This window comes from Nannospalax galili, unplaced genomic scaffold (genome assembly GCF_000622305.1).
Source record: "Nannospalax galili isolate Female #2095 unplaced genomic scaffold, S.galili_v1.0 scaffold1206, whole genome shotgun sequence".
Taxonomy (NCBI): domain Eukaryota; kingdom Metazoa; phylum Chordata; class Mammalia; order Rodentia; family Spalacidae; genus Nannospalax; species Nannospalax galili.
The window spans coordinates 1,539,335-1,563,724 of NW_008355162.1; the positions used below are offsets into that span (position 1 = coordinate 1,539,335).

The 24,390-nt window shown below is 48.8% G+C and overlaps 1 protein-coding gene across 1 annotated transcript in view; it reads left to right on the plus strand.

Moving 5' to 3' along the window:
• The window catches only part of Adamts2 (ADAM metallopeptidase with thrombospondin type 1 motif 2), a 244,116-nt gene that overhangs the window by 163,190 nt on the left and 56,536 nt on the right, over positions 1-24,390 (plus strand). Inside the window, exon 5 of the mRNA XM_017802958.2 lies at positions 12,891-12,974. Coding sequence (XP_017658447.2) covers positions 12,891-12,974 — 84 coding nt within the window. The remainder of the gene's footprint in view (positions 1-12,890; positions 12,975-24,390) is intronic.

A 24,390-nucleotide genomic window follows, 5' to 3' on the forward strand; every position in this document is an offset into this window, starting at 1 on the left:
GGTCTACAAGGCTCAGAGAGGTTGGGCTGTGGGAGCAGGGCACAGCAGTTGGAGTTATATGTCCATGGGGAAGTGGTCTTCCCTAACTGCTCCAACCTGAATGGTGGCAATTCCTTTGGAGTCCCACAGGAAGTACCAGGTACATTCTCACCTTTCCATCTCCCAGCTGTGTTAGAAATCCGTTGGCATGCCCTCTGCCTCTCCTCCCACCCGAGCTATCTTCTCTGTGTACTTCTCTGAGTCTTCTGGGCATTACCCATGACATCTCCATCTGTTGTATATTTCTATTCTCAGATCATCTCCCACACACACCCACATGATGCACACATGCGTGCTGGTGAGGGTCCAGGTGCTGGAAGGGTCACAGTGAGCTGGCAAGGCCCTGCCCTCACGGAGCCCACATTCTAAGGGACTGCACTGGCACAGAGACTGACCAGTGATGGTGCAGGGTGGAGATACCCGGATGGGTGCGCTCTCTTCTGTCTCTTCCCTGACATCCTACAAGCCACTCCCTCCCTCCTGTGAAGCCTCCTGACAGCTGATGAGGAAGCTGCCTGTCCTTGGCTCCCTTGGGGAGCCTACAGTTGTCAAAACTGCATTTAGAGTCTTCCTAGGTGGACACAGAGGGCCAGGCATTGTCACTCCTCAGTGACAGCTTGAAGAGGTGACAGCCGAGCCAGAGGACACAGATGACAGCCTCCCTTGCTGAGTTCCAGTCTTGGCAGATGTAAGCTGTCACTGTGCCGAGGCCTCTTCATCAGGCACCCCAGGCCCCTGTGCCACATTGTAGTCAGGTACCCTTGAATCTCTTCTCTCCTGGGTGATGTGTCTTAAAAGAACTAAGGGTTTACATAAAGCTACCGCAAATTTCATGTCAGGTTCCAAGAAAGGCCTGACTACTTGGTTTTGCTTGTTCAATACCTGAAGGGTTGGTGCATAGTAGGTGTTCACTAAATACCTTTAATCTTTTTTTAAATTTTGAGACAGGGTCTCTGGTAGCCCATACTGGTCTGAAACTTGCTATGTAACTGAGGATGACCTTGAACTCCTGATCCTCATGATGGGAGGGGGGTGTCTGTGCATCTCTGGCTATGCTCAGGGTGTTAGAAAGCACTCATGATGATTTTTATTTCAGGGAGGGGTTTATCAATATCAGGCAATTCTGACCAAACAAAGCTTAATTTTGCTATGTTCTCTGAATTTCCCAACATCCCTTTGCTGGTGTCCAGGGGTACTGTAGAAGGTACTAGTCTTAAGTCTAAGTTCGTGGGAACCTCAGTGCCCTCTGGGTCTGTGCTGCTGGGCCAGCTTCTTTCTCTGATTCTGGTGGGGCCCTGACGAGAGTGGAGAGGCTGGTCTTAAGTCCTCCTGTTGTGTGCTGGTGTTCAGGTGTGCTGGGGACAGAGGAGGAGCTGTCTGTCCAGTCGGGTACTTCACAAGCCCTCTCTTCTGTACCCTTTCCAAGGTCCATGCCAGCTGTCGTCCTCCAGCCATCCAGGCAGGAGCTCTGGGTGGCATGCACACTCCTCTGGGGATGGGGCAACCAGAGTGCCACCTCAGGCTCACTGATTTACCCAAGACGTGGTCAGGCTCCACGTCTAAGCTGCTTAGGTCCTGCTGAGAAACTGGACTGTCCTCTTAGGATGTGGTCCTGTCACTGTGGGAAGCAGGGCTCTGAGCCCCTCTGGATCTGTCTCTGACACTTAAGGTTAGCATGGAAGCAGGACAGAGGGGGACCCCTAAGGCTGACCCTACTTTCTGTCAACCCCCCATCTCCTTCATCTTCCACATGGTTTCTCCTCTCATGCCCATGTCCAGGGACTTTCTCAAGGCCTTACCTACTGAGCCATCTCACCAGTCCCCACCGGCTCCTCGGGCTCACAGTGGCATTTTCCTCATCTCTTTCTGACTCCCCCAGGCTGTATGCCCAGGGAAGCTGGCCAGCAGGCTCAGCAGAGCACTAGGTCATTCTTTGGTCACTGCCAGCAAGAATCAAAGTCCCTGGCTTCTCTGTCTCCTTCCCTGTTAGGCATGCAGTGGCTGGGAGGCCTCTGGGGGCTCTAGCTCTCACTGTATCCTGTGGTTCAGCAGCAGCCTACCTTCCCTGTCTAACAGTGTTACCTCTGCTACTTGTCAGGTCAGTGTGTGGAAGGTCAGGCCCCAAGGGTGGTACAGCTGCTGTGACTCAGGAGTAGGCAGAGAGGAGACTCCAGGTCCTGATCACACTTAGATGTGGCCCAGGTGGTCTCCTGACTATGGAGAAACATCTTAGGTAAATACTGGTGCATGCAGAGACCCCTCCTAGTGTTACCAGGGAATTTGGGAGTTTCCTCTTTGGGTTCCTAGCCTTGTTAATAAAAGAATTTCCAAAGAGACTCCAGAGGAATCTCAAGGACCATTTATTAGAGTTTGAGAGAAGACAGCATGGCAGGCAAGCTGCGAATCTTGGCAGCCACGGGAAGGAGGGATGTGGCACAGCAGAAGGGAGAAAGCTGTGTCCTTGAGTTAGGCTGTGCTCCACAGTGAAGGTCAGCACACAGGCACAGGCGAAAGGGGGCACAGCTTCAGAGAAACAGTGAGACAGCCCACAGTGTCAGGGGGAACATGTGTAGGCTTTGGTCAGTATCAGAAAGAGATAGAAAAGAAGAAAAAAGTAAAGTTAGAAATCTGAGTTGGGACTCAATGAAGCAGGGAGACCTGGCCAAGCCTCATGGCCCTGGTTCAGTAAAGGACCATAGGGGTAAGCTTTCTGGAAAGGTAAGTATGTTACTTCATGAGTGGCATAATAATTCTTCCATCACCTTAGCATGGCTTCTGAGGACTGTTCGCCTGCCAGGTGACTGACAGGCCCAATTGGTATTATCTATCTATCTATCTATCTATCTATCTATCTATCTATCTATCTATCATCTATTATCTATCTATCTATCATCTATCTATCTATCATCTATCTATCTATCTATCATCTATCTATCATCTATCATCTATCTATCTTTCTATCATCTATCTATCTAATCTTGTTGTTTTTTGTTTTGTTTTGTTTTGTTTTGACAGTGTCTCCCTAGTCCTGGCCTGTGTAGAACTCAGTATGTAGACCTCGATGGCCTTGATCTCATAGCGATCCGCCTGCCTCTGCCTCCTAAGGGCTGATATTAAAGGCACATGCCACCATGCCCAGCTATCTATTTATTTTGTGTGTGGAGGTCAGAGCACAACCTTCAGGAGTTAGTTCTCACCTTCCATCATGTGGGTTTCAGGGATTGAACGCGGGTTGTCAGGCTTGGTGGCAAGCACCCTTACCCACTGAGCCATCTCACCAGTCCCCAGCTGAACTAACTCTTAAGGAAGGAGACCGTAGTGTAGAATGTTCTAATCTTTGGAACAGATCAGACCAGGCCTTAAGGAATGACCAAGCTGATTTGCTTTCCTTTCTAGTGTTACCAGGAAAATGGGAGGTGGGGTCCAAAGCCTCAGTGGCTTCCAAGACTACTGAAAGGCTGGTAGCCCAGACTGAAGCCCAGAGGGACCAAGGTTCAAGACACAAGGCCACAGTTCTCAGTATCTGACCCTCTGGTATTGGAATACATCTTTGCAGTCAATCTTTATAACAGCCCTGAGAAGCTGGGACTGTTACTTCCCACAGTGGGGAAACTGCAGTCCAAACAGGATAAGTACCTGACCCTAAGTCACACAACAGGACTGCAGCAACCCCTGCCCTGGGTTAGATGCAACTGGGAGTGTGGATTTCAGACCTACCCTCTGCTCATCCCAGAAATCCAGGATAGGGGACTGGCGGGGTCCTTTGGTTATTAGCGCAACATGGAGGAGTTTCTGTGGCAATCATCTTGTATTTAGTGCCCCACCCTAGGGCTGTCTTCAGTTGAGCAGTGTTCACAGAGTGCACACTGGCTTCTGGACACTGACAGACTGCCTTGGGGTGAGGAGCCCTGGCCCCCACCGTACGTCACGTGCTGTCTCATCTTGCTATCTGTGGCTGTGATAAAACACTCTGACCAAAAACACCTTGGAGAGGAAAGGGTTTATTGCATTTTGCACTTCCACATGATAGTCCATCTTTGAGGGAAGTCAGGCAGGAACTCAGGGCAGAAGCAGAAGCACAGACCACGGAGGAACATTCCTTACTGGCTTGATCCCCTGGTCTGTGTTCAGTCTGCTTTCTTATATGACCCAGGACCACCTGCTCAGGGGTGGCACCACCCACAGTGGTCTGGGCCCTCCTACATCATTCAAGAATTAAGAAAATGCCTCACAGACATGGCCATAGGCCAAGTGGATAGAAGTAATCCCTCAGGTGAGGTTTCCTCTTCCCAGGTGTGTCATGTTGACAACTGAAGCCAACCATGGCACAAGCCCATGAGTTCCCTCAAGACCTGGGACAGTGTGGCCTTGCACAGGAGAGGAGACCAGAGAGGGGGTCCTGTCAGGGGGCTGTCTTGGGTACCATGTTCTGATTGTATACTTCCAGTTTAGCTGGACCACAGGACTTTCCTAAGTCATACCCTGCCCATTTGCATTATGTGATGGCTGTCTATTCCTGCATTGCCTCAGAAGCATCTGCTGAAAACTCAGAGGATAAAGAAGACTCACAAAGACACTGTCTATGTCCCGGGTCAGCCCAGGCCCTGGCAGGCCCATTTATGCCCACAGATGCACATGTTCCTCCCTGGAGGCTAGAGGACTGCTCACTCACCTTCGGGTGGTCACTGTCTCCATCTCCCCTAACTAGTGGGCTCACTGTCTCCGTGTTCCCTAACTTCCAGTGGGCTCACTGTCTCCGTGTTCCCTAACTTCCAGTGGGCTCACTGTCTCCGTGTTCCCTAACTTCCAGTGGGCTCACTGTCTCCGTGTTCCCTAACTTCCAGTGGGCTCACTACCCCAGGCCTCTACCCTGGCAGTCCAAACCTGGCCTCTTCTCCATTTACTTCAGGGGTTTACAGAGAAGCTACACAGCAGTTGTCCTCGCCCTGCCCTCTGGGGACTCCCTGGCCTTGACTTGATCTCTAGGTTTTTCCACGTCGGACACAAGATGTCTCTCACTGTCTGCAGCCTATCTCAGCAGAGGAGCAGCTTTCCAGAAGACTGGGCATAGGAACCCTACCAGTAGCTGCCTTAACCTCTTCCTTCCAAGGAACTGGGTCAACAGGCCTCCATCATAAGGAGCCCCCTCTCTGTACCCCAGGCCCCCTCCTTGAGGGAGTGCTCCTCAGCCCAGCCTCAAGTCATCCCCCAGGGCTCTGTCACCCCAATGGAGCTCTGCTACTAACCATGCAAACTTTGACATTGTCATGCAGAGCCAGGTCCTTTCTTCTCTGTTCCTGAGCAGAAACTTGGCTGCCTCTTTGCATAAACAATAAGTGCTTCACAGTGTGTTTCCCCAAACAAGCTCCTGGCCTCCAGCTCCTGGAGAAAGGCTGCGGCTTTGAGCCTTTCCCCACAGGGTTTAAAGACTCCAGGATCAATTTCTCAGACAGGGCTCAAGGACACCGTCATGGGGCTTCCCTTCCCCCTGTAGTCTCAGCAAAGCAGTGCTCATTCTCCTCAGCACATGGGCCCTGTGGAAGGAGACCACGGGAGGGCTGGCTGTGGTGGGGGAGGCTAGGGACCTAGCTGTTCCACATCCTTCAAGGTGATCCATCCATCCATCATCCATCCATCCATCCATCATCCATCCATCCATCATCCATCCATCCATCATCCATCCATCCATCAATCCATCATCCATCATCCATCCATCCATCCATCCATCCATCCATATCCATCCATCATCCATCCATCCATCCATCCATCATCCATCCATCCATCCATCCTCCATCATCCATCCTCCATCATCCATTCATCCATCCATCCATCATCCATCCATCCATCCATCCATCATCCATCCATCCATCCATCCATCCATCCATCCATCCATCATCCATCCGTCCATCCATCCATGTCTACTGGGCACCTATTATGGGCTAAAATCATTAGATAGTGCTGAGACCAGTGGGGAGACAATGCACATGCAAAGACCCTGTGGTGGGATGGGCCCCCTATGTAAGGAGTGATCTAGAGGCACTAACAGAGTTGGGTCTTCCTGGCCTTGAGACTGCATGAGGAGCTTCAGTTTTACTCCAAGGCCTTGGAGGGGGGAGAATAGGAATTCCAGGCTGGAGAGGGACTGTGGGAACTCCAGGTATGAGCCCTTCCCCAGGCAGCAGGGGAAGAGAGCCTGCCTTTGGAAGAAGGTGACCTGAGCTGTCAGGAGCCATAATTCTGTGGAGCTGGGGAAACAGCCAGGGCCAGCATGGAGTGCCAAGCTGAGAGGCTGGGGAGCCATTGAGGGCTTTAGGCAGAGGAAGGAAGAGGTCACACTGGTGACCACAGTAAAGAACAGTCAGTGTTGGGCAGGACACAAGCCAGGAAGCCCTGGGGAGCCCCTGCCACCTGTCTCCCGTCTGAGTGGGACGAGGTGCTGCGAGTTGGGGAGAGGTTACCTTTGAGGCTGAATTATTAGCTCTTTCTGCGCCATCTGTCAGCTTCCTTAGAAATGTCACTGCCTCTGTACAATTGAGGATAGGAATGTTTCAGTGAGAATCCTGCTTATTACTCCCAGGGCTCCCCATGCCCAAGGGGGCCTTAAAAGCTTCTGGCCTCTGGGCTGTACTGAGCAGCATCCAGCCCACAGACCCCTGACTAACAGGTCAGGCCTAGAGGAAAGGACAAGGCCTGTGTCTCAGACCAGCAGAGGACAAGGGCACTGTGAGGGCCCCACAGGGTTTCACATCCCTCCAGAAACCCCACATTCCAGTCAGTTCTGTTTTCTATAGATCTCAGTTCAGGGAATAGGGGATTCCTACCCCCTTTTGTGGTTTGGGCTCTCTGCTCCATGGACTCGGGAATAAGAAGGCCAGCAGACCAGAAACCTCCAGGCCACCCTACCCTTGTGGGTCCTAGCAACAGGGATGGGTCTACTGAGGCCTGGGGAGGGGGCACCAAGGCCTCTGAGCCCAATTCCAGTCTGGGAGCCACTTAGAAGGCCCTATCTACCCAGGCTGAGTGAGGAAGGCCCAGCAGCCATGAATTGTCCTTGTTACACAGCAAGTCTAGGGCCTGGTCCACCAGCGCCCTGCCTCCCAGAGAGGAGGGATGGATGTCTGGGAAGCCATAGTGCCAAGCCCTGTAGAAGTGTGTAGAAACCACATAGAAGGGCAGAAGCTTTCTTGGGGAGAAAGCTGTAAAGATACACCCTGGTCAAAGCTGCTGTGGCTGGCAGAGCTGAGGAGGCTGTAAGCTGGCCTGGCTGTATGTCGAGCCTGTAGTCTGGCCTCTTCATGGACTCGTCCAGGAGCATTGGGGTTATGCCCCCAGCTCTGCAGCAGCCCATAGAGCGCCCCCAGTGGACCTTCCACAGGTCTGAAGCTTTGGAGGCCAGAGTGGAGGGCACCTCATACCACCAACCAGAATACCTCCCTGCCCCAGTGGCATACATTCAGCAGCCTGGGGCTCTGGCCTCTTTCCCCCAACACAGGAGCATCACGTGGGCCTGGAAATAGCCCTGATGTGGCCCCTCTGTGTCATGACATGGCTTGCTGTTGAGTTGGAGTTTCTCAGTGGCTGGTCACTTCCTGTCCCAGTGTCCAAAATTGTCTACCTTCCTCCACCAGGGATGAGAGCAGGACCAGGTCAAGTGGAGAAGGGGCCGTCTCCGCACTTCCTCCCTTCCTCCTCCCCATTCCCTTCTCCCTATGGGAACAGGAAGCCTGTCCTTTTGAAGAGCCTCAACATCTACATTGCCAGGTAGGGCTGGCACCCCAGCCTGGTCAGAGTTTCCATCTGTCAGAGGGAGGCCGTCCTACCTATCCCAGGCCACATCACTTCTCCCATCTGTCCTTTCCCTCCACTCTTCTCTGATGATGAACCCTATATTCCCACATCTCCACCCCTTCAGTCTATATTCCATAAAGGATCCACAGTCATTGTTATAAAATGCAGTGTCATGTGCTGGAGAGATGGCTCAGCAGTAAGAGCACTGGCTGTTCTCGCAGAGGATCCAGGTTCAGTTTCCAGCACCCATGAGTCGGCTAACTGATAGGTAAAAATTTGGCGGAGAGTGAGTGAATGGAGGCTGAGGCACCGAGACACAGATAAAACTCTCAGCGGGATAGAGCTTTATTTCGCACAAGACACATTCCTTTGGGGGGAAAGGAAAGTGTCAGCCCACGGGTTGTGAGCTGGGACTTATATATGGTGGCTTCAGGGTGCAGAAGGGGGGTGGTGGGAAAAATCAAGCAGGGGGAAGCAGGAAAAGCAGGGCTTGTAAACCTGGCTCCATTCTGTCTGCCAGCCAGGATCTGGGTCTGGAAGTGTTTACTTTTTTGTCCTCTTAAGATAAGGGAAAAGCTGCTGTGCTAAACAGCTCCTAAAATCTCTGGTTAACAGGCAGGATCTACTTATCTTGTCTTTGGAGATCAGAGGAAAGGCAGGCTGCCTCTTAGCAGAGTCTGTTTCCCTTGACCTCAAAGGCCAAGGTGCTTATCAGCTCAGTTCCCTTTTTCAGGCTTCAAAAGTCCATAGGTCCCTATTGGGGTGGGGGGGCGGAGCTGCTGCTGTTTGAAACCCTATTACTAACAACTCTCTATAACTCCAGTTCCAGGGAATCTGACACCCTCCTCTGACTTCCATAAGCATTGCACACACAGGGTGCACTTACATACATGCAGGCAAAACATTCATGCACATAAAATAAAAATAAATAAATAAAAAATTTTAAAAATGCAGTGTCATTCTCCTGCCCTGCAGGAGAACAGATTTGGAACCACAATGGGTCAGTCCTGCCTGAGTACCCCCCTCTCTAGCCCCCTCTTCTGAGATCCTTCCCCTGCCTTACCCTTCTGTGCTGGGGAATCTGCCTCATGGTTTCTGACCCCAGGACATTTGTACATACCTGGAAGAATGCTCAGCCAAGTCAAGGTCCTGTTTTAGTCAGCTTTCCTTTGCTGTGACAAAATATCTGAGATCATCAACTTAAAAAGAGGAAAGGTTTGTTTTGATTCATGGTTTTAGAGGTTTACTCTATAGTCACTTGGCTCTGCGACTGTGGACTTATAGAGGGCCAGAACATCATGGTGAGGAGCATATGACAAAGTTGTTCACCTGCTAGAAGGGACAGAGAGACAGAGACAGAGGAGGAGAGAAAAAAGACAGACCAAGATCCCAATATCTCCAAGGCACACCTCCAACACCTAACTTCCTTCTATCAGGCTCCATCCCCTAAAGGTTCCAGCAGTTTCCTAGAGCACCCCAGGCAGGGTAGGAAGCCTCTGGTACTTGAGCTTTTGAGGGACACTTATGCAAGCCATAGCAAGCCCAGCCTCACAACTTGCCTTTTTTTTTTTTTTGCTTGGGACAAAACAACACAGAGCTGGGAAGTAACAGTTTATCTCATATAGTTCTGGAAACCAGGAATTCCAAGATCAAGGTTGCTAGCTAATTTGGTTTGCCCTGGAGGGTTCTCTTACTGATTTATATGTGAATACCTTCTTACTGTCCTCACTGGAGAAGATAAAGGGGAAGATGAGAGGGAGGAGGAGGAGGAGATGAGGGGGCTGGAGGAAGTGGAGGAGGGGGGGAGGAAGAGGACAGGAAGTGTCCCTCTGGTGTCCCTTTCCACAAGGACACTAATCCCATCACGTGGACCCCACCCTCCTGACCTCACATAACCCACCTCCAAATGCCATCACACTGGGGGGCAAGAATCTCACCCTTTGAATGGGTGGGTCACATCTGGTCTTTATAGAAGTGTTACCTGTTCCTGTCCTTGCTTCCTCATTAGGGAGGTGTGTGTGGCTTAGCTGGCCTCCATCACATGCACATCTGTCCCACAGCATCTGGCTTTGCCATGCCCTAGAGACTGAGACTGTGCACTGGGGTTCATCCCCTTAGTAGCAGCCAGGCAGCAGGCCTGCCCTCTTTTCCTACAGGCTAGTACCCCTAGGTTCCCCTGAAAGCCAGCAGTGCTCCAGCTCCAGGTGACCTGACTAGACAGTCCCCAGCAACCCTGCTCTTGTGCCCTGGGGCTCAGGGGATCTCTGGTATCTGCTTCCCAAGGCTGGGAGCTGGTTTCCTTGTTAGGCATGCTAGCTGCCCAGGCATGTTGAGTTTCCTTCTGGCCTCTCTGGAGCCTCTGTTATGGGAACCTCTCTCTCTCTCAGTTCAGGCAGTATGGGGTTCAAACACTGCTTTTCTGGTTTGGCTACCAGGGCTGTTTTGTGCTCACCCTGCCTTCACCCCCACCTTCACATGTGACCCTAAGGACCAGGGGTGCAAAGCTGTACCCTTGACTCCCCTGGATTTTTCTCACCAGCTCCTTCCTGCTGCAGCAGGACCTTCCCGGCCCTCTGTTGTTCCTGTGCATGATTTTCAGCAGAGCTCTGTGAGCCCAAACAACCCAGCTTGGCTCCTCACAGATAAAACAATCCTTAAGTAAAAGAGCTGATTGTTAAGGTCATTGTCTCAGCATAGACTGAAAGGATAATCCAGCTTGGCTCTCAAAGCTAAGCATCAGCTCCTGTGGCTTAGGGGGTGTCTACCCATTCCTCAAACCTCCCAGAGAGCAATAGGGTTCCCGAGCTATGAAAAAAGTTTCAGTTTTCATAAATATCATTCCATCACACACGTGTGGACATTGAGTCTTCCCAGGAGCTCCATGAGATGGGGACTCCTATCCTGATTTTAGAGGAGACCACAGGGACTGGGGTAGTGGTACAGTTCCCCCTCCTGGGGGGACCTGGAGAGGCCCCATCTTGTGAGCTGCAGGTGGTAAGGCAGGCACCTGGGTATCGAGTAGATGGTCCCACATCAGCTGAACAGTCACCCCTTCCCTATGGCAAAGGACAGAGAACAGGAGCCAGTTTACAATCAGAAGGTGGCTTGGCAGGGACTGTGTGTTGAGCTGGAGGGTGGCATTGGTTGGGAACCAGTGGGCTCATTAGCTCCGCACTCCGATTTGTGCCATCTTTATCCACAGCTGCAGTGACAGCAGCAGCCACTGGGCTGTGTGTCTCACAGGCCCTATGTCCCTCTCCATCCCATCCATCACCATCATGATTTGATTTTCCTCGTTATAGCTCAGATTTCCCAAGGCATCTTCCTGCTGCTTAGAAGGAGCAATTACAGTTGCCCACATAGGAATTCTGAAAATTGGGATGCGGTGGGTTCTGGAAGGTATAGTTCAGCCAAGCTTTCCCCCCTCTAAGGCTTTGCAGCCCAGTCTGCACTCAAAGAACATGTGTGCCTGGTTCATACCTCTCCCCTAGTAAGGGCACTGATGGAATTATCTCTTCAGTGAGTGCTGGACACATGATGCTCCATCCTGGGGGAGGGGGATAGGCAAGGAGGGAAAATAGAGATGAAGCTCACACTCAGTGACTGGGTTTATGAAGGATACAGCTGGAGCATCAGTCAGACCCCAGAGCTTTCTAGGAGGGCAACTCTTAGGCTGGCTGTGAGGAGTAGTGTCATTTGCTCAGCTGGTGAAAGAGGGGATAGTGAGGGGCTGTTCCAGAAAATCCTAAGTGTGAGGTAGCAGATGGGGAGTAATTCTATAGGAAGGAACCTTCTAGCAGCTCTGAGCCTGAGCTTAACCATCAATCATAGACATCTGGAGAAGCCTATGGACAACTGCTCAGAATAATGTTTTCCTTTTATTTTACTTTATTGTGTGGGGGGGGAGGTGGGTAGGTGTCCGGGTATACATGCCTGATGGCTCATGGAGGCCAGCGGACAACGGTAGGTGTTCTACTTGACCATTGAGACCTATTCCCTTGAAACATGGTCTCTCACTGACCCTGGATCTAGGCTAGCCTGGAAGCCAGTGAACCCCAGGGGTCCCTCTGTCTGAAGTCCCCCCCAACACCTCACAGTGCTAGAGTTACAGGCACAGGCATGGCCATTTTTCATGTGGGTGCTGGGAGTTTGAACTCAGGTCCTCATACTTGCACAGCAAGTGCTCTTACCCACTGAGCCATCTCCCCAGTCCCAGAATGTTTTTAAATGTAATAGTGATTGAAATGCAAAGGAAGACAACACTCTAGAAACCAAACAAGGTAAGCAGAGCAAGAGATCTAGTAATAACTACTCCTTGTTTGCAAGTTGAAACAGAACTGGTGCTGGGTCTAAAATAATCCTCGTTTCCAAGTGCAGCGTCCTTTAACATCGCTGAACTCAGCTTCAGGACCCTCTTAGGCGCTCAAGTCCTTCCTGTACAATGCGGGATGTTTGTAAATAACCTATACACACATCCCCCCATACTTACAATCATCTCTACATCACTTAAAATTCAATTAGGCAAAGGTTCTGTATAATAGTTATGGCACTGTTTAGGGGCAAATGACAGGGGAAAGGTCTATACATTGCAGCAACTCCTTTCTCAAACATTTTTGATCTGCAGTTGGTCAGATCCAGAGATGCGGAATCTGTGGATATGGAGGGCTGACTGCAGCAATATGTACAGATACCATTTCACAGCAGGCAGCAGCAGCTACGGAGCAATGTCTCCTCTAACGGCTCTCATTCCTTCCTGAAGGAAGGGCTGTGCTTCAGTGAGAGTGATGACCAGTGTAGAGACACAGTTTTCTGGTCCAAGTTTAGGCTGCTACAGTAATCCAGGCAGGTGGTGGTAGCTGTATAGGCCAGGGGGAGACAGGAGGGATGGATAAAGAGGTGGTTTAGAGTTAACTGAGTGGCTGGTGTGGGTATGGAAAGAGGAAGGAGTCTGTAGGGCTCCTCCTGGAGTCCCTACCGGGGAGATTGGAGCATGATGCCATGTGTATGGTTAGAGTTGATTTGGGCCCATGGTTCCTGCTGATGACTCTCTGGTTGTCTTTCAGGTCAATGAAATCTATCATGACGAGTCATTGGGAGCCCACATCAATGTCGTGCTGGTGCGGATTATCCTGCTGAGCCACACGAAGGTGAGTGAGCACTGTGGACCTAGTCCTTCTGCCTAACACACCTCCTTTCTCTAGAATGAGTGGGCCCTAAGAACAAGCCCTCCTTTGAAAGTATTTGTTCACTCAAACCATCCTGCCTTTCGCTAGACAGCCTATGGTCCTATGACAAACAAGAAACTGTGAGCCCCCACAGACCACAGTGCCCTTGACCTTGCCCCAGGCTTTAAAATCCATGCTCTGTTATTCAGCATGGCGAGGCCAAGAGACCAGGAGACACTGCCATGCAGAAAGAGCTGTTACAGATCCCGAAGTAGAGGGATATGGAAAGTACTGGGTGAGCCAGGACATGGGGAATCGTGGTTCCTACACTGGAGTCCTTGCTGTGGTCTCTGTGGGTAGGGCTAAGGGAGGCAGTGAGCAGGCTACGGTGGCCATCTGATGAGTTTTAGTAGCAGGCTCAGCACAGGGCTGTCCTAAGGCGTCTGGAGCCTGGCCCTGGGGGATTGGGGCAGGTGGATGCCAGTCCAGCATGTGGATACACACCAGATCTTCTCATGGGGTTTGTGCTGCCGTTTCAGGCTAAGATGAGAGTGACCCAAGCTTGAGCTTCCATCTTAGAGGTAACTGGGGATCTCAGCTCTGACTGGCTGGTTTTCTTATGAAAGATGCTGCAAACGTTTTACTCTATCTAGGATTTGAGCCTCCAGGGTCAACCATGACAGTGAATATCAGAGTCTCAAAAATTCGTGGTCATGTGCCCCTTCCTTCCCCCTGACTGTGTCTAGAATCTGTGCCTTCATTTCTCCAGCTCTCACTGGGTCCTTTGCCTTACCTACCTCACTTGCTGTAGAACTTGGAGCCCTATTCCAGAGTAGTGGATATATTAGTTACTCTTCCTGTTACTGTGACAAAATACCTGACAAAAACAATTTAAACAATGATTTATTTTGGCTCACATAAAATATTCCAAAGAAAACCATTAGGAGCAGAGGAAAAGTCAGAGGAAAGCTAACTGAGGGGATGTTTAATAACGTGCTTGACGTTCAAAGACTTGGTGCCAGAATGGGGGCATCATTTGTCCTTGTCTGTCCTGCTATGGGATGTGGCTTCTCTCTGTGGAATTGTAGACTGTTGAAAATTACACAAGTGAACATTGCGGTAGATTTTCTAGAGTAAAAACTAAAGAGTTGCTCTGGCAATATTCTCCAACAAAATGGTCCAGGTCTGACCATAGGGGAGGGAGTATGTTTATAACTTACGAATGTCTAACCCACTTGAAAAGGGTTTGCTTTGCTTTTTATTTTGTTTCAGGCAGGATCTCACATAGTCCAGGCTGGCTCAAACTCACTATATAGCCAGGAGAGGCCTTGAACTTCTGATCCTCCTGTCTCCATCTCCCAAGTGCCAGAAGTACAGACATGTGTCACCACCCTGTTCTTATGCAGTGCTAGGGATCTGGCCTAGGACTTCATGTATGCTGGGCAAGCACTCTACCAAGTTAACAATGTCACCAGCCCTTGAAACAGCTTTTTGAAAGATGTGTGTGTGTGTGTGTGTGTGTGTGTGTGTATACATGAATGTATATATGGGCTACCTGAGTGTTATGTCCATGGAGGCCAGAAGATTGCATTGGATCCCCTGGAACCGGAGTCATAGGTGGTTGTGAGCTGCCATGTGGGTGCTGGGAAATGAACTCAGGACCTCTACAAGAGCAGCAAATGTGTTTCACCTCTGAGCCATCTCCTCAGTCCCTTGAAAACACTTTTTTAAAAAATCTACTGGAAAGAATGTTAGAGCTGCATTACAGATGATTTTACCTAGGGACTTGGACCTGTGGATTTGGGTGTCCAAGGAGGGCCTGGAACCAGTCTCCACAGTTATTAAGGGATGACTATAATGAAAGTCACGCTGTGCTTCTGGTACACAAGAAAGCACTGAGGATCATCAGTCCCATCAGGTGGTTTGAGGAGAGTCTCCTTCTCCTGCCAAGGACATGTTTTCCTTTGTATAGATCCAGCTGGGGAACTGGGAGGGCCTGTGGAGCCTTGCATCCCTGGGTTTCAGGGGATGACTCTGGCTCACACAGATGAAGGGAGTCCAAGACTGGGCAGGCTCCTATCTGTGGGCAGTCAAGTGGGGTTTTCCTCCTGCCTCTGGGATAGCCAACATGTTCTCTGCTCCCTGCTTTCCCCACACTGGGTCATCTGGCCCAGATTCTCAGTGTCTTGGGAATTTCCAGGCCTGGGGCTGGAGAGATGGCTCAGTGGTTAAGAACATTGATCGTTCTTGCAGAAGACCTGGGTTCGAACCCCAGCACCCACATGGCAGCTAACAACTGTCTGTAACTCCAGTCCCAGGGGATCCAACAGCCTCGCCTGTCCTCCGCCAGCATTGCACGACATGGGTGTTTTAAATTCTCAGCCTGGTCTATATAGTGAGTTCCAGGGTATCTGGGGCTACAGGGAGACCCTGTCTCAAAAAGACCAAAAAAAAAAAAAAAGGTAAAATTCTGAAACTGTGCAGGGTTCATGTTTTAGCTGCACCAACAAAGCCTTGAACCATATGGGCCACAAGAGTGCCTGTCTGTTGCCTAATCTCAAATACTGATCAGAGGTAAACCTTCAGGCTTTGGGGTAAGCTGCCCTACCTGGAACCATTGTTTTGAGACAGGGTCCCCTTGTGACCCCCAGGTGTCCTGGAACCCACTATGGAGACCAGGGATGCACCTGCTTCTGCCTTCTGAGTGCTGGGATTAAAGGCATGCGCTACCGCACCCAGCTTCCCGTTTTCCGTTTTTATCATTAACTACTGCAGGTGTGTAGGTGACACGTGGGCCCAGTCAGAATGGTGAGAGATGAGCCAGATCTGAATTTGAGAATGAATCCTTGTCAAGGACTGAGAGATTCTGGGGAAACTAAGGATTTGCTGGGGAAATGTGAATATCTCCAATGAGTCTACAGCATGCAAAGCGCACACTGAACCCCTTGACCTGGAAAGGGGCTCAAGCTGAGTCTGTGTGTATATATTCATGTGTGCATGCCTGTGCATGTGTGGAGGCCGGAGGGACCATGTCAGTGCTTACTCCTAGCATGACACTTTATATGTAGAAAATCTTCAAAAATACATTAGGTGATATGCGTGGAGGGGTACAGAGGCCAGAGGAGGACACTGTGTCCTGCTCTATCACTGTCCTTATTCCCTTGAGACAGGGCCTCTTATTGTGAACCTGGAGCCAGGCTGGTAGCCAGCAAGCCCCAGCCATCCTCCTGTCTCTGCCTCCCACAGCACTGGGGTTACAGGCATGCCTAGTTTTTTATGTGGGTGCTAGAGATTTGAACTCAGGTCCTCATGCCTATGCAGCAGGCACCCTTACCCTCTAAACAATGTCCCCAGCCCTAGATGATGTTTTGTCCTTAGCAAACTGATACCTAGGTTATTTGAATAGATTTCCTGATATTAAGCTATCTCCAGGCCTCTTGGATAAGCCTATTTCACTGTGGTGGCAGTTTCTCTTTGTGCATAATTCAATTAAAACTCTGAATGCCTCAGGACATTTTAGAAGTGAGGCAGGTCTGTACTTTGTTGTAAACATGTTACCTTTGTTAGCTTTCAGTGTATGTGTCGTACTGACTACAAAAAAAGTGAATTAGGCAGATTTCAGGATAGTGTCAGGCTTTAGATGGAGGTGTATTACCCTTGCTAAATAATTCCCAAATTGAATGAGACTGCACCAAGAGAAACAGGTGACCTGACTCTCAGGATAGGGGTGATTTTAAGATAATCTTACAAATTCAGTAAACTGCTTGCTATGCAAGCACAAGGACCTTAGTTTCGATCCCCAGTGCCCATATAAAAGCCAAGCATGGTGATGTGCATCTGTAATCCCAGAACTGGGGAGGCAAGAGGGCAGTCTTTCGGTCATTGGGGGTGTGCATTCAAAAGGGGTCACAGGATTCTGCCTTTCTGGTCTCTGCTCCTGTTAAAGATGTGACCACCCCTTCCTACAAATGCTCATGCCATAATGTGTCACCTAACCAGAGGCCACATCAAACAAGGCCACCTGCCCTTGAACTTTGAACCACCAAAACAATGAGTTACATGAATCTTCTGCTTATAAAGTTTATTTTCTTGAGGGTTGGAGAGATTGCTCAGTGGTTAAGAGCACTGGCTGCTCTAATAGAGGACCCAGGTTCGATTCCTAGCATCCACATGGTGGCTAATAACCATCTGTAACTCCAGTTCCAAGGGATCTAATGTCTTCTTCTGATCTCCTCAGGCACTGCATGGCATGGGTGTGCTTACACACATGTAGGCAATACACTCATACACATAAAATAAAAATAATAAATAATTAATAGTTTACTGCCTTGGGTATTTCATCACAGTAATAAAGAGCTGACTGACACACTCAAGATGGAGAATGCAAGATAAGGTGCGGGTGTTCAGAGAAGCCCATGAGCTCAGAAGAGACAAGAGGTGTTGGAAGTGTGCAGGGTGCCTAGAGCCACCCAGCAAGGTGCCCAGGATAAAGGAGGCACATGGGTCTGGAGCCCCACAGTAAAACCTGGAGCAAGGAAATAGGCATAAGAATTATTTCCATAATCAGGATAGTGAGCTGTGTGGCAGGTGGTGGCTGAGAGACCCCAGGCGAGATGAAGACAGATGGACAGAGCAGGGTGACTGACTGGTCCACGGCAGCTGGGAGGTTCTCCTGTTAGATGGTAGCATGAAAACCAGCATTTGGTTTAACAGTAGAAAGAGAAACACAGTTCCCTGAAGGTGTTCTGCACAGCCGAATGGTAATAGATGTTTACAGGGGGAACAGAGGGCTGAAGAGGCTTCCATAACAAAGGAGAACAGCTGTTCCCCACCACAGCGTTTCCGAAGACTTGGGAACCAGCCTGGTGAGTCTCTAAGCGGTGGATCAGAGTACATCTTTTCGCAAACCTGTTTCTCAGTAGAACCCTTTTCCTCACATCACTGCCCTCCCTTCCATAGAGCTCACTTTGGAAGATGCCAGCCGAGAGACGGGAGCAGTAAAACTAAAACAAGCGGTACCTGGGAGAAGGCCCAGTGGGTAAAGTGTCTGCCACAGAAGCCTGAGCACTTGGGTTCAGATCCCCAGCATCCATATGTGGTAGTGTGCGTCTGTCATCCCAGAATTGGGGTGAGAGACACAGAAGTATCCCTGGGGCTCACTGGCCGGACAGCCTGCCTGAATCAGTGAGCTCCGGGGTCAGTTTTCGAAAGACCCTGTCTCAAGAAATAAGGTGAAGAGCAACGAAGGAAGGCATCTGACATTGACCTCTGGCCTCCACACGCACACATTTGCACTTGCGTGCACATACTCACACACCCATGTAACATGTACATATGCCACACACATTAAAAAAATTGGAAACAGGCAAAATATACATAAGTTTGTTACTGTGGTTCTCTTACTGTGGGTCTGAAAAAATCTTAGACAGATTTAAGTAATATCTGAAAAGATCAGACAGACTTGTGTTTGCTGTTAAAATCCAAAAGAATCCATTGGAAATCCTGTAGTTAATAAAACTTTAATAATGAGGCCAAATGGAGTCATGCGTCACTAAACAATGGGCATGCATTGTGAGAATGGTATCACTAAGTAGGTTTTTAAAATAGTATTCCTTATTTTATGTGTATGAGTGCATTGCCTGCATGTGTATAAGTACACCCGTGTTGTGCGATGCTCACGGAGGTTAGAAGAGGTCATCAGATCCCCTGGAACTGGAGTTAAGGATGGTTGTTAGCTGCCATGTGGGTGCTGGGAATTGAACCCAAGTCCTCTGCAAAAGCAACCAGTGCTCTTAACCACTGAGCCATCTCTCCAGCCCCTAGGTAATTTTTTTAAAGTTTAATTTATTTTTTATGTGTATGAGTGTTTGCCTACATGTATGTATTTGTACCACGTGTGTGCAGTGCCCACAGAAGTCAGAAGGTGTGGAATTCCTCTAACTGGAGTTACAGATGATGTGAACTGCCATGTGAGTGCTGGATCAGAACCAGGTCCTCTGCAAAAACAGTCAGTACTCTAGACCCTGAGCCATCTCTCCAGTTCCTCACTAGGTAATTTTGCTGTTATGTCAACATCATGGTATACCACACAAACTAAGATGGCCATGACATTACTGGGTGATAAAATCCCAGGTGACCAGCATTGCGTATGTAGTCAGCATTTGATTGAAATGCCCTTATGCAAACATTGTGAACCAACAACGCTGGGTATTAGGACTAATTGAGAGAGCAAAGTTCCCTGTACCCTAGTAACCCAAATCTGCAGTTGAGAAAGTACAGACAAGCCAGACGTAGGACATACAGAAGAGGGAACATTGTTCACCACAGGAAGATATGTAAACACATGAAGAGACACATGGTGATCCTCCAGAAAGACTGATGGAAAAGAGATGCTGATTTTCCCAGATTAATCACTGGAAATTTGATGAGATGTTCTGAGGTTCATTGAGAAATATGAACAGTCAAGAACGGCCTTGAAATCTGTGCAAATACAGAGACTAACTTCGAACATCTCGTAAAGTCAAATAACTGGGGTGATACTGAACTTACCTAAGCAGAGATGGACAGGGCAGTAAAATAAAATGGAGCATTGAAGACACTCGTCTCATAGTGGGCATGTGAGAAATGTGCATGGAACAATTACTGAGCCTTCTAAGCAAGTAAATGGCAACACAAACGTAATAAGTAGCAAATTAAATTCTCATATGGCCAAGACAAGCCAACACACCATCCAACTATTTAAATCCTTTAAAGCAAGAAGAATATTCTGATTGTTGCAGGCTCACTGAGCATAAATCCAGTAGAAAGACTTGTAAAGAGGTGGGTAGATATATTTGGTGTCTTAAAATAGAAAACTCTGTCAAAAAACACAATTAAAAGCAAACAATAGGGCTGCGAGATGGCTCCATGGGCAAAGGTGCTTGCTGTGCAAGCCTGGGAACCTGAGTTCAATCCCCAGAACCCAAGTAAAGGTGAAAGGAGAGAGGTGACTCCACACCGTTGTCCTCTGACCCTTGTGTGTGTGCTGTGGCTCTCTCGTCTCCACACACACATCAGGCACACACACTAGAATTATTTTGATATATACATATATGTGTATATATATATATTTATTTATTTAAGGCAGCCAATAAGCAAGGGAATGTTTGCAGCATGGTAAAGGCACATCTAACACACAGGAAGCCCCTACACTCCAGAGGGGAATCCAAACAGCAAAAGAAGTAAACAGTTAATAGAAGAAAAATGCCAAGGGTTGAGAAAAACCCGCATGGAAAAATATCTAACTTTGCTATTCAAGAAATAGAAGAATATACTTTTTTTTTTGAGACAAGGTCTTTCTGTGTACCTCTGGTTGGCCTCAAACTTAAACTTGCTATGTCGCCTAGACTGGCCTTGAACTCATGGCAATCCTCCTGACTCAGCCTCCCATATGCTAGGTAGTGTGAACCACTATGCCCAACTATAATATACCGTTTTAATTGCATTTACTTGTGTGTGTATATGTGTGTACATGACATTTATTTATGTGTGTGGCGGTCAGAAGACAACTTTCAGTAGTCAGTTCTTCCCTTCTACCATGTGGGTCTGGGATCGAACTCAGATCATCAGGCTTGACAGAAAGCTCCTTTACCCACTGAGCCATCTTGCCAGCCCAAATACACCATTTTTAAAGCATCAATGTTGCTAAGAGTCAGAAGGGGATTTTCTGGCAGTGAAGTGAATGAACAGGCAAGCTCTTATGGTATGAATGTGAATATGCAGACATTTCTAGAAGGAACTGAGACAATATTTATTGTTGCCTTTAGAAAGGTTCTTGGTGTTTACACCCAGTCAACACATTGCTGCGACTTGCCCCCAAGGCAATTATCACAGCTGTGCAGTGAGTTTTAAGAACAAGACAACTTTCATGTATTTATTTCTAAACAGGAATTAACTTGTATTACCCAAGAGCAGGGTTCCAGTTAAATAAGTCACGATAAGTCCATGTGGTAGAGCATTAAGCTGTTGATACTTGGCATTTTCCAGGCATGCTTAGTGGCACTGGGTAATGATATGGCACAAGGATATGTTTGTTTAGGAAACAGAACATAAACTTATAGGGTGAGCTCAGTTCTGTGTACACAGAACCCACAGCTGTTGCTTTTCTGTGTTCACATACACATTTAGAAAAGACTGGAAGGTATATATCACTTGTCAACAGAACTATTGGGCAGTTAGAGAATGAATTTTTCCTCTTTGTACTGAACTTTATGATTATGATAAGCATGTTTTAATATGCAAAATTGTACATTTTAAAAGATTTATTTTTAAGAAGGGCATTGGATCCCCTGGAGAAGGAGTTACAGGTAGTTGTGAGTCACCCAATGTGGAATCAAACTTCAGTCCTCTGTAAGAGCAGCGAGTGTTTTTAACCTCTGAGTCATGCCTCCAGCTCCAAGAGTACATTAAAAAAGAAAAAACACTGAATTTTTGCAATTTTAATACAATTAGTTTGATGGTGTTTAGATCCCCTCCCTATCTGCACCTCCCCCCACTGCCCCTGCCCAATTTAATGGACTCTCATATATGAGTCTGATTTGTTTCCCCAAATGTCCTTCAGCATAGTTCCATCCACTGGTGCACCAAGAAACAGTGTTTTCCAGACAGCTGGTCAGTTACTCATATGAACTCACAGCAGTGGTGACAACATGCACAAGTCCTATGTAAGCTCAAACCAGACAAAACCCCAGCATAGACATGGGGAAGAGGGCAAAAATTCTCAACCCAACCTAAGGAATCTTTGGCAGTTGATGGCTGTTGGGAGGAAGACAGCGTCTTACAGGGATGGGACTCTTGATGGCCAAGAGCACATCGTTAAAGATATTTAAATTATTTTTTTTATGTGTATGAATGTATTGGCTGCATGTAGGTAGGTGAATCCATGTCATGCAGTGCCCGTGAAGATCAGAAAAGAGCATCGGATCCCCTGGAACTGAAATTTCGGAAAGTTGTTAGTTGCCATGTGGGTGCTGGGAATCGAACCTGAGTCTTCTGCAAGAGCAACCAGTGCTCTTAACCGTTGAGTCATCCCTCCAGTCTAAGAATACATTTTAGGCTGGGCATGGTGGTGCACGCCTTTAGTCCCAGCACTTGAGAGGCAGAGGCAGGCGGATCGTGTGACTTCAGGGCCAGTCTGGTCTACATAGTGAGTTCAGGTCAGCTGGGACTATAGGGAGACTCTGTCTCAAACACACACACACACACACACACACAAAAGAATACATTTGAATTTATCAAAAACTAGTTTACATTTTGCCTGGGCTATATGACTCTCCCCTGTGCCCCCTGCTAAAAGAATCAGTGGGCCAGTCCTCTGTTCACTTCTGTGACAGACTGCCAGAGGCAGACAGTACTCCTTGATAAAGAAGAGATTGACTCAGCTCCTAGTTTGAGAGTCAGAGAGTCCAAGATCAGGTGGCCCCATTATTTCAGCTTCTGGTGAGGACCTAGTGGTGAATGATATCATGGGAGAATGTGAAAGAGATGCTCACACCACTACACAGGAAGCCAGAATCCGGGGGAGGCACTGCTCCTTCTGTAACACCTTATGAGAACCAACTCAAGGGTTCTGTGAAAAATACTGTAAAGCCTTCCAACAATGGAGCCAACAGTGACCTCAGGACCCCCTGCCAGGCCCCTCTTAAAGGGTTTGGCACCCCAAAAGCACTACACTGGGGACCAAACTTTCATCATATTGACTGTTTAGGGACACCACAACCACACCATAGTCAGGAATAAGAGTGAGCATGAGACTGTGGTGAGGGTGCGGTTTGCTCTTCCACAGACAGCACATAGAGCAGGGTTCACAGGAGCCCAGCCCCTACCTTGTCTCCCTGGCATCCTGCTGATCAGGGGTTTGGAGTATGTGGTGGTGAGGGGGTTGAAAAACAGAACCTGCAGGTTGAGTATGCTTTTAGAGCTAAGTCCAGATGAGCCCCATACTCTACCCTCAGGCTTAGGGCTCAGCAGACTGGCCCCAACGCTCTACTCATGGCCTCTAGGAAGCTATGATAGAGGTCTGATGGGTTGTATAACCACTCCCACCCTTTGCCCATCCTTGGCCCCTCAGCCTGGCTGGGAGAGACAAAATGCTGTGAACCACTCTGCTGGGCCTGAGGTTCCAGCCAGGGCTTCCTGGGCCTCCTAGAATGTTCTAGAACATTTCATCGCTCTGAACCTTTGCTCTTCAGTCGTGCCCAACTGAGGTAGCTCAGCAAAGCTCTCCCTCTACTCTAGCCATCCTGTTTTCTGTGTCACCACCCTGACAAGAAGCCTGTGAGCTCATATTAGGCTCAGCAAGGCCAGAGAGAGTCCCTGGAGGAAGCCGAGCCCCATCCAGTCCCCTGTGTCTGTCCCAGGGATTCCAGACCACTACTGGCCAGCTGGGTGTCCTCTGACAGGATAATGCTGGGCTGTGACAGGAAGCAAATCGACCTTGTGAATCTCAGTATCTTGATAGCAAACAGGAGAATTGTGGACAAGGAAATTGAGTTGGGAGGAGGACATGGTGCTGGACAGCCACATCTGGAAGGCTGATGTGGAGTGAGGACAGAGGGCTACTGGGCCCGGTATTGAGGCTTCAAAGCTGGAAACAAACATTCTCAGCTCAGAACATGGAGGGGACCACAGATGGAGGTGTGTTAGTGAGCTTTCAGCCGCTGTAACAAAATACCTGAGGTAAACAGCCTAAAAGAAGGAAAAGCTTATTTGGGCTCACAATTTAGGGGGTTTCAGTCCTGTTGTTCAGCTTGGTGCTTTGGGGCCTGTGGTGAAATAGAACAGCAGACAGAAGCTGTCCACCTCACAGGGCCTGGGAGGTAAAGAGATGGAGACTGGTGTCCCAAAGTCTCCATCAAGGACAGGCCCCCAGTGATGTAACTTCCTCCCACTAGGCTCCTCCTCCAAAAGGTTCCACCATGTCCCAACCACACCACAGGCTGGTGGCCAAGCCTTTACATACAGACACCATGGGGGACAGGGCAGGTCTGAACATTAGCAAGAAGCAGGATGTTTGGCTGTAGACAAACAGGGCTTCCTTGGAGCAGGGGTTAGGATGAGTGTCTGTGGAGGGACTGTGCATCCCTTGGGACCACAGGTGACACGGGACAGGGACAATTCATTCCAGGGCAACTGCCAGGGCCTACAGTGTCTGGAAAAGTACATGGTACAGGGCTGGGCTCTGTGGAAAGAGCAGACCTCTAGCCCTACTTTACTGTATATCAGGCCTCCTTTAAAAGTCACTGCAGGTGAGTTAATTAGAAAAGGCAAATGTTACTTAGCCCAAGATATTTTTATAAAGGCCTTTTTATGATTAAGTCCCATAAATTTCCTAAGCAGCTCACTCTATTTGTTTGCTTAT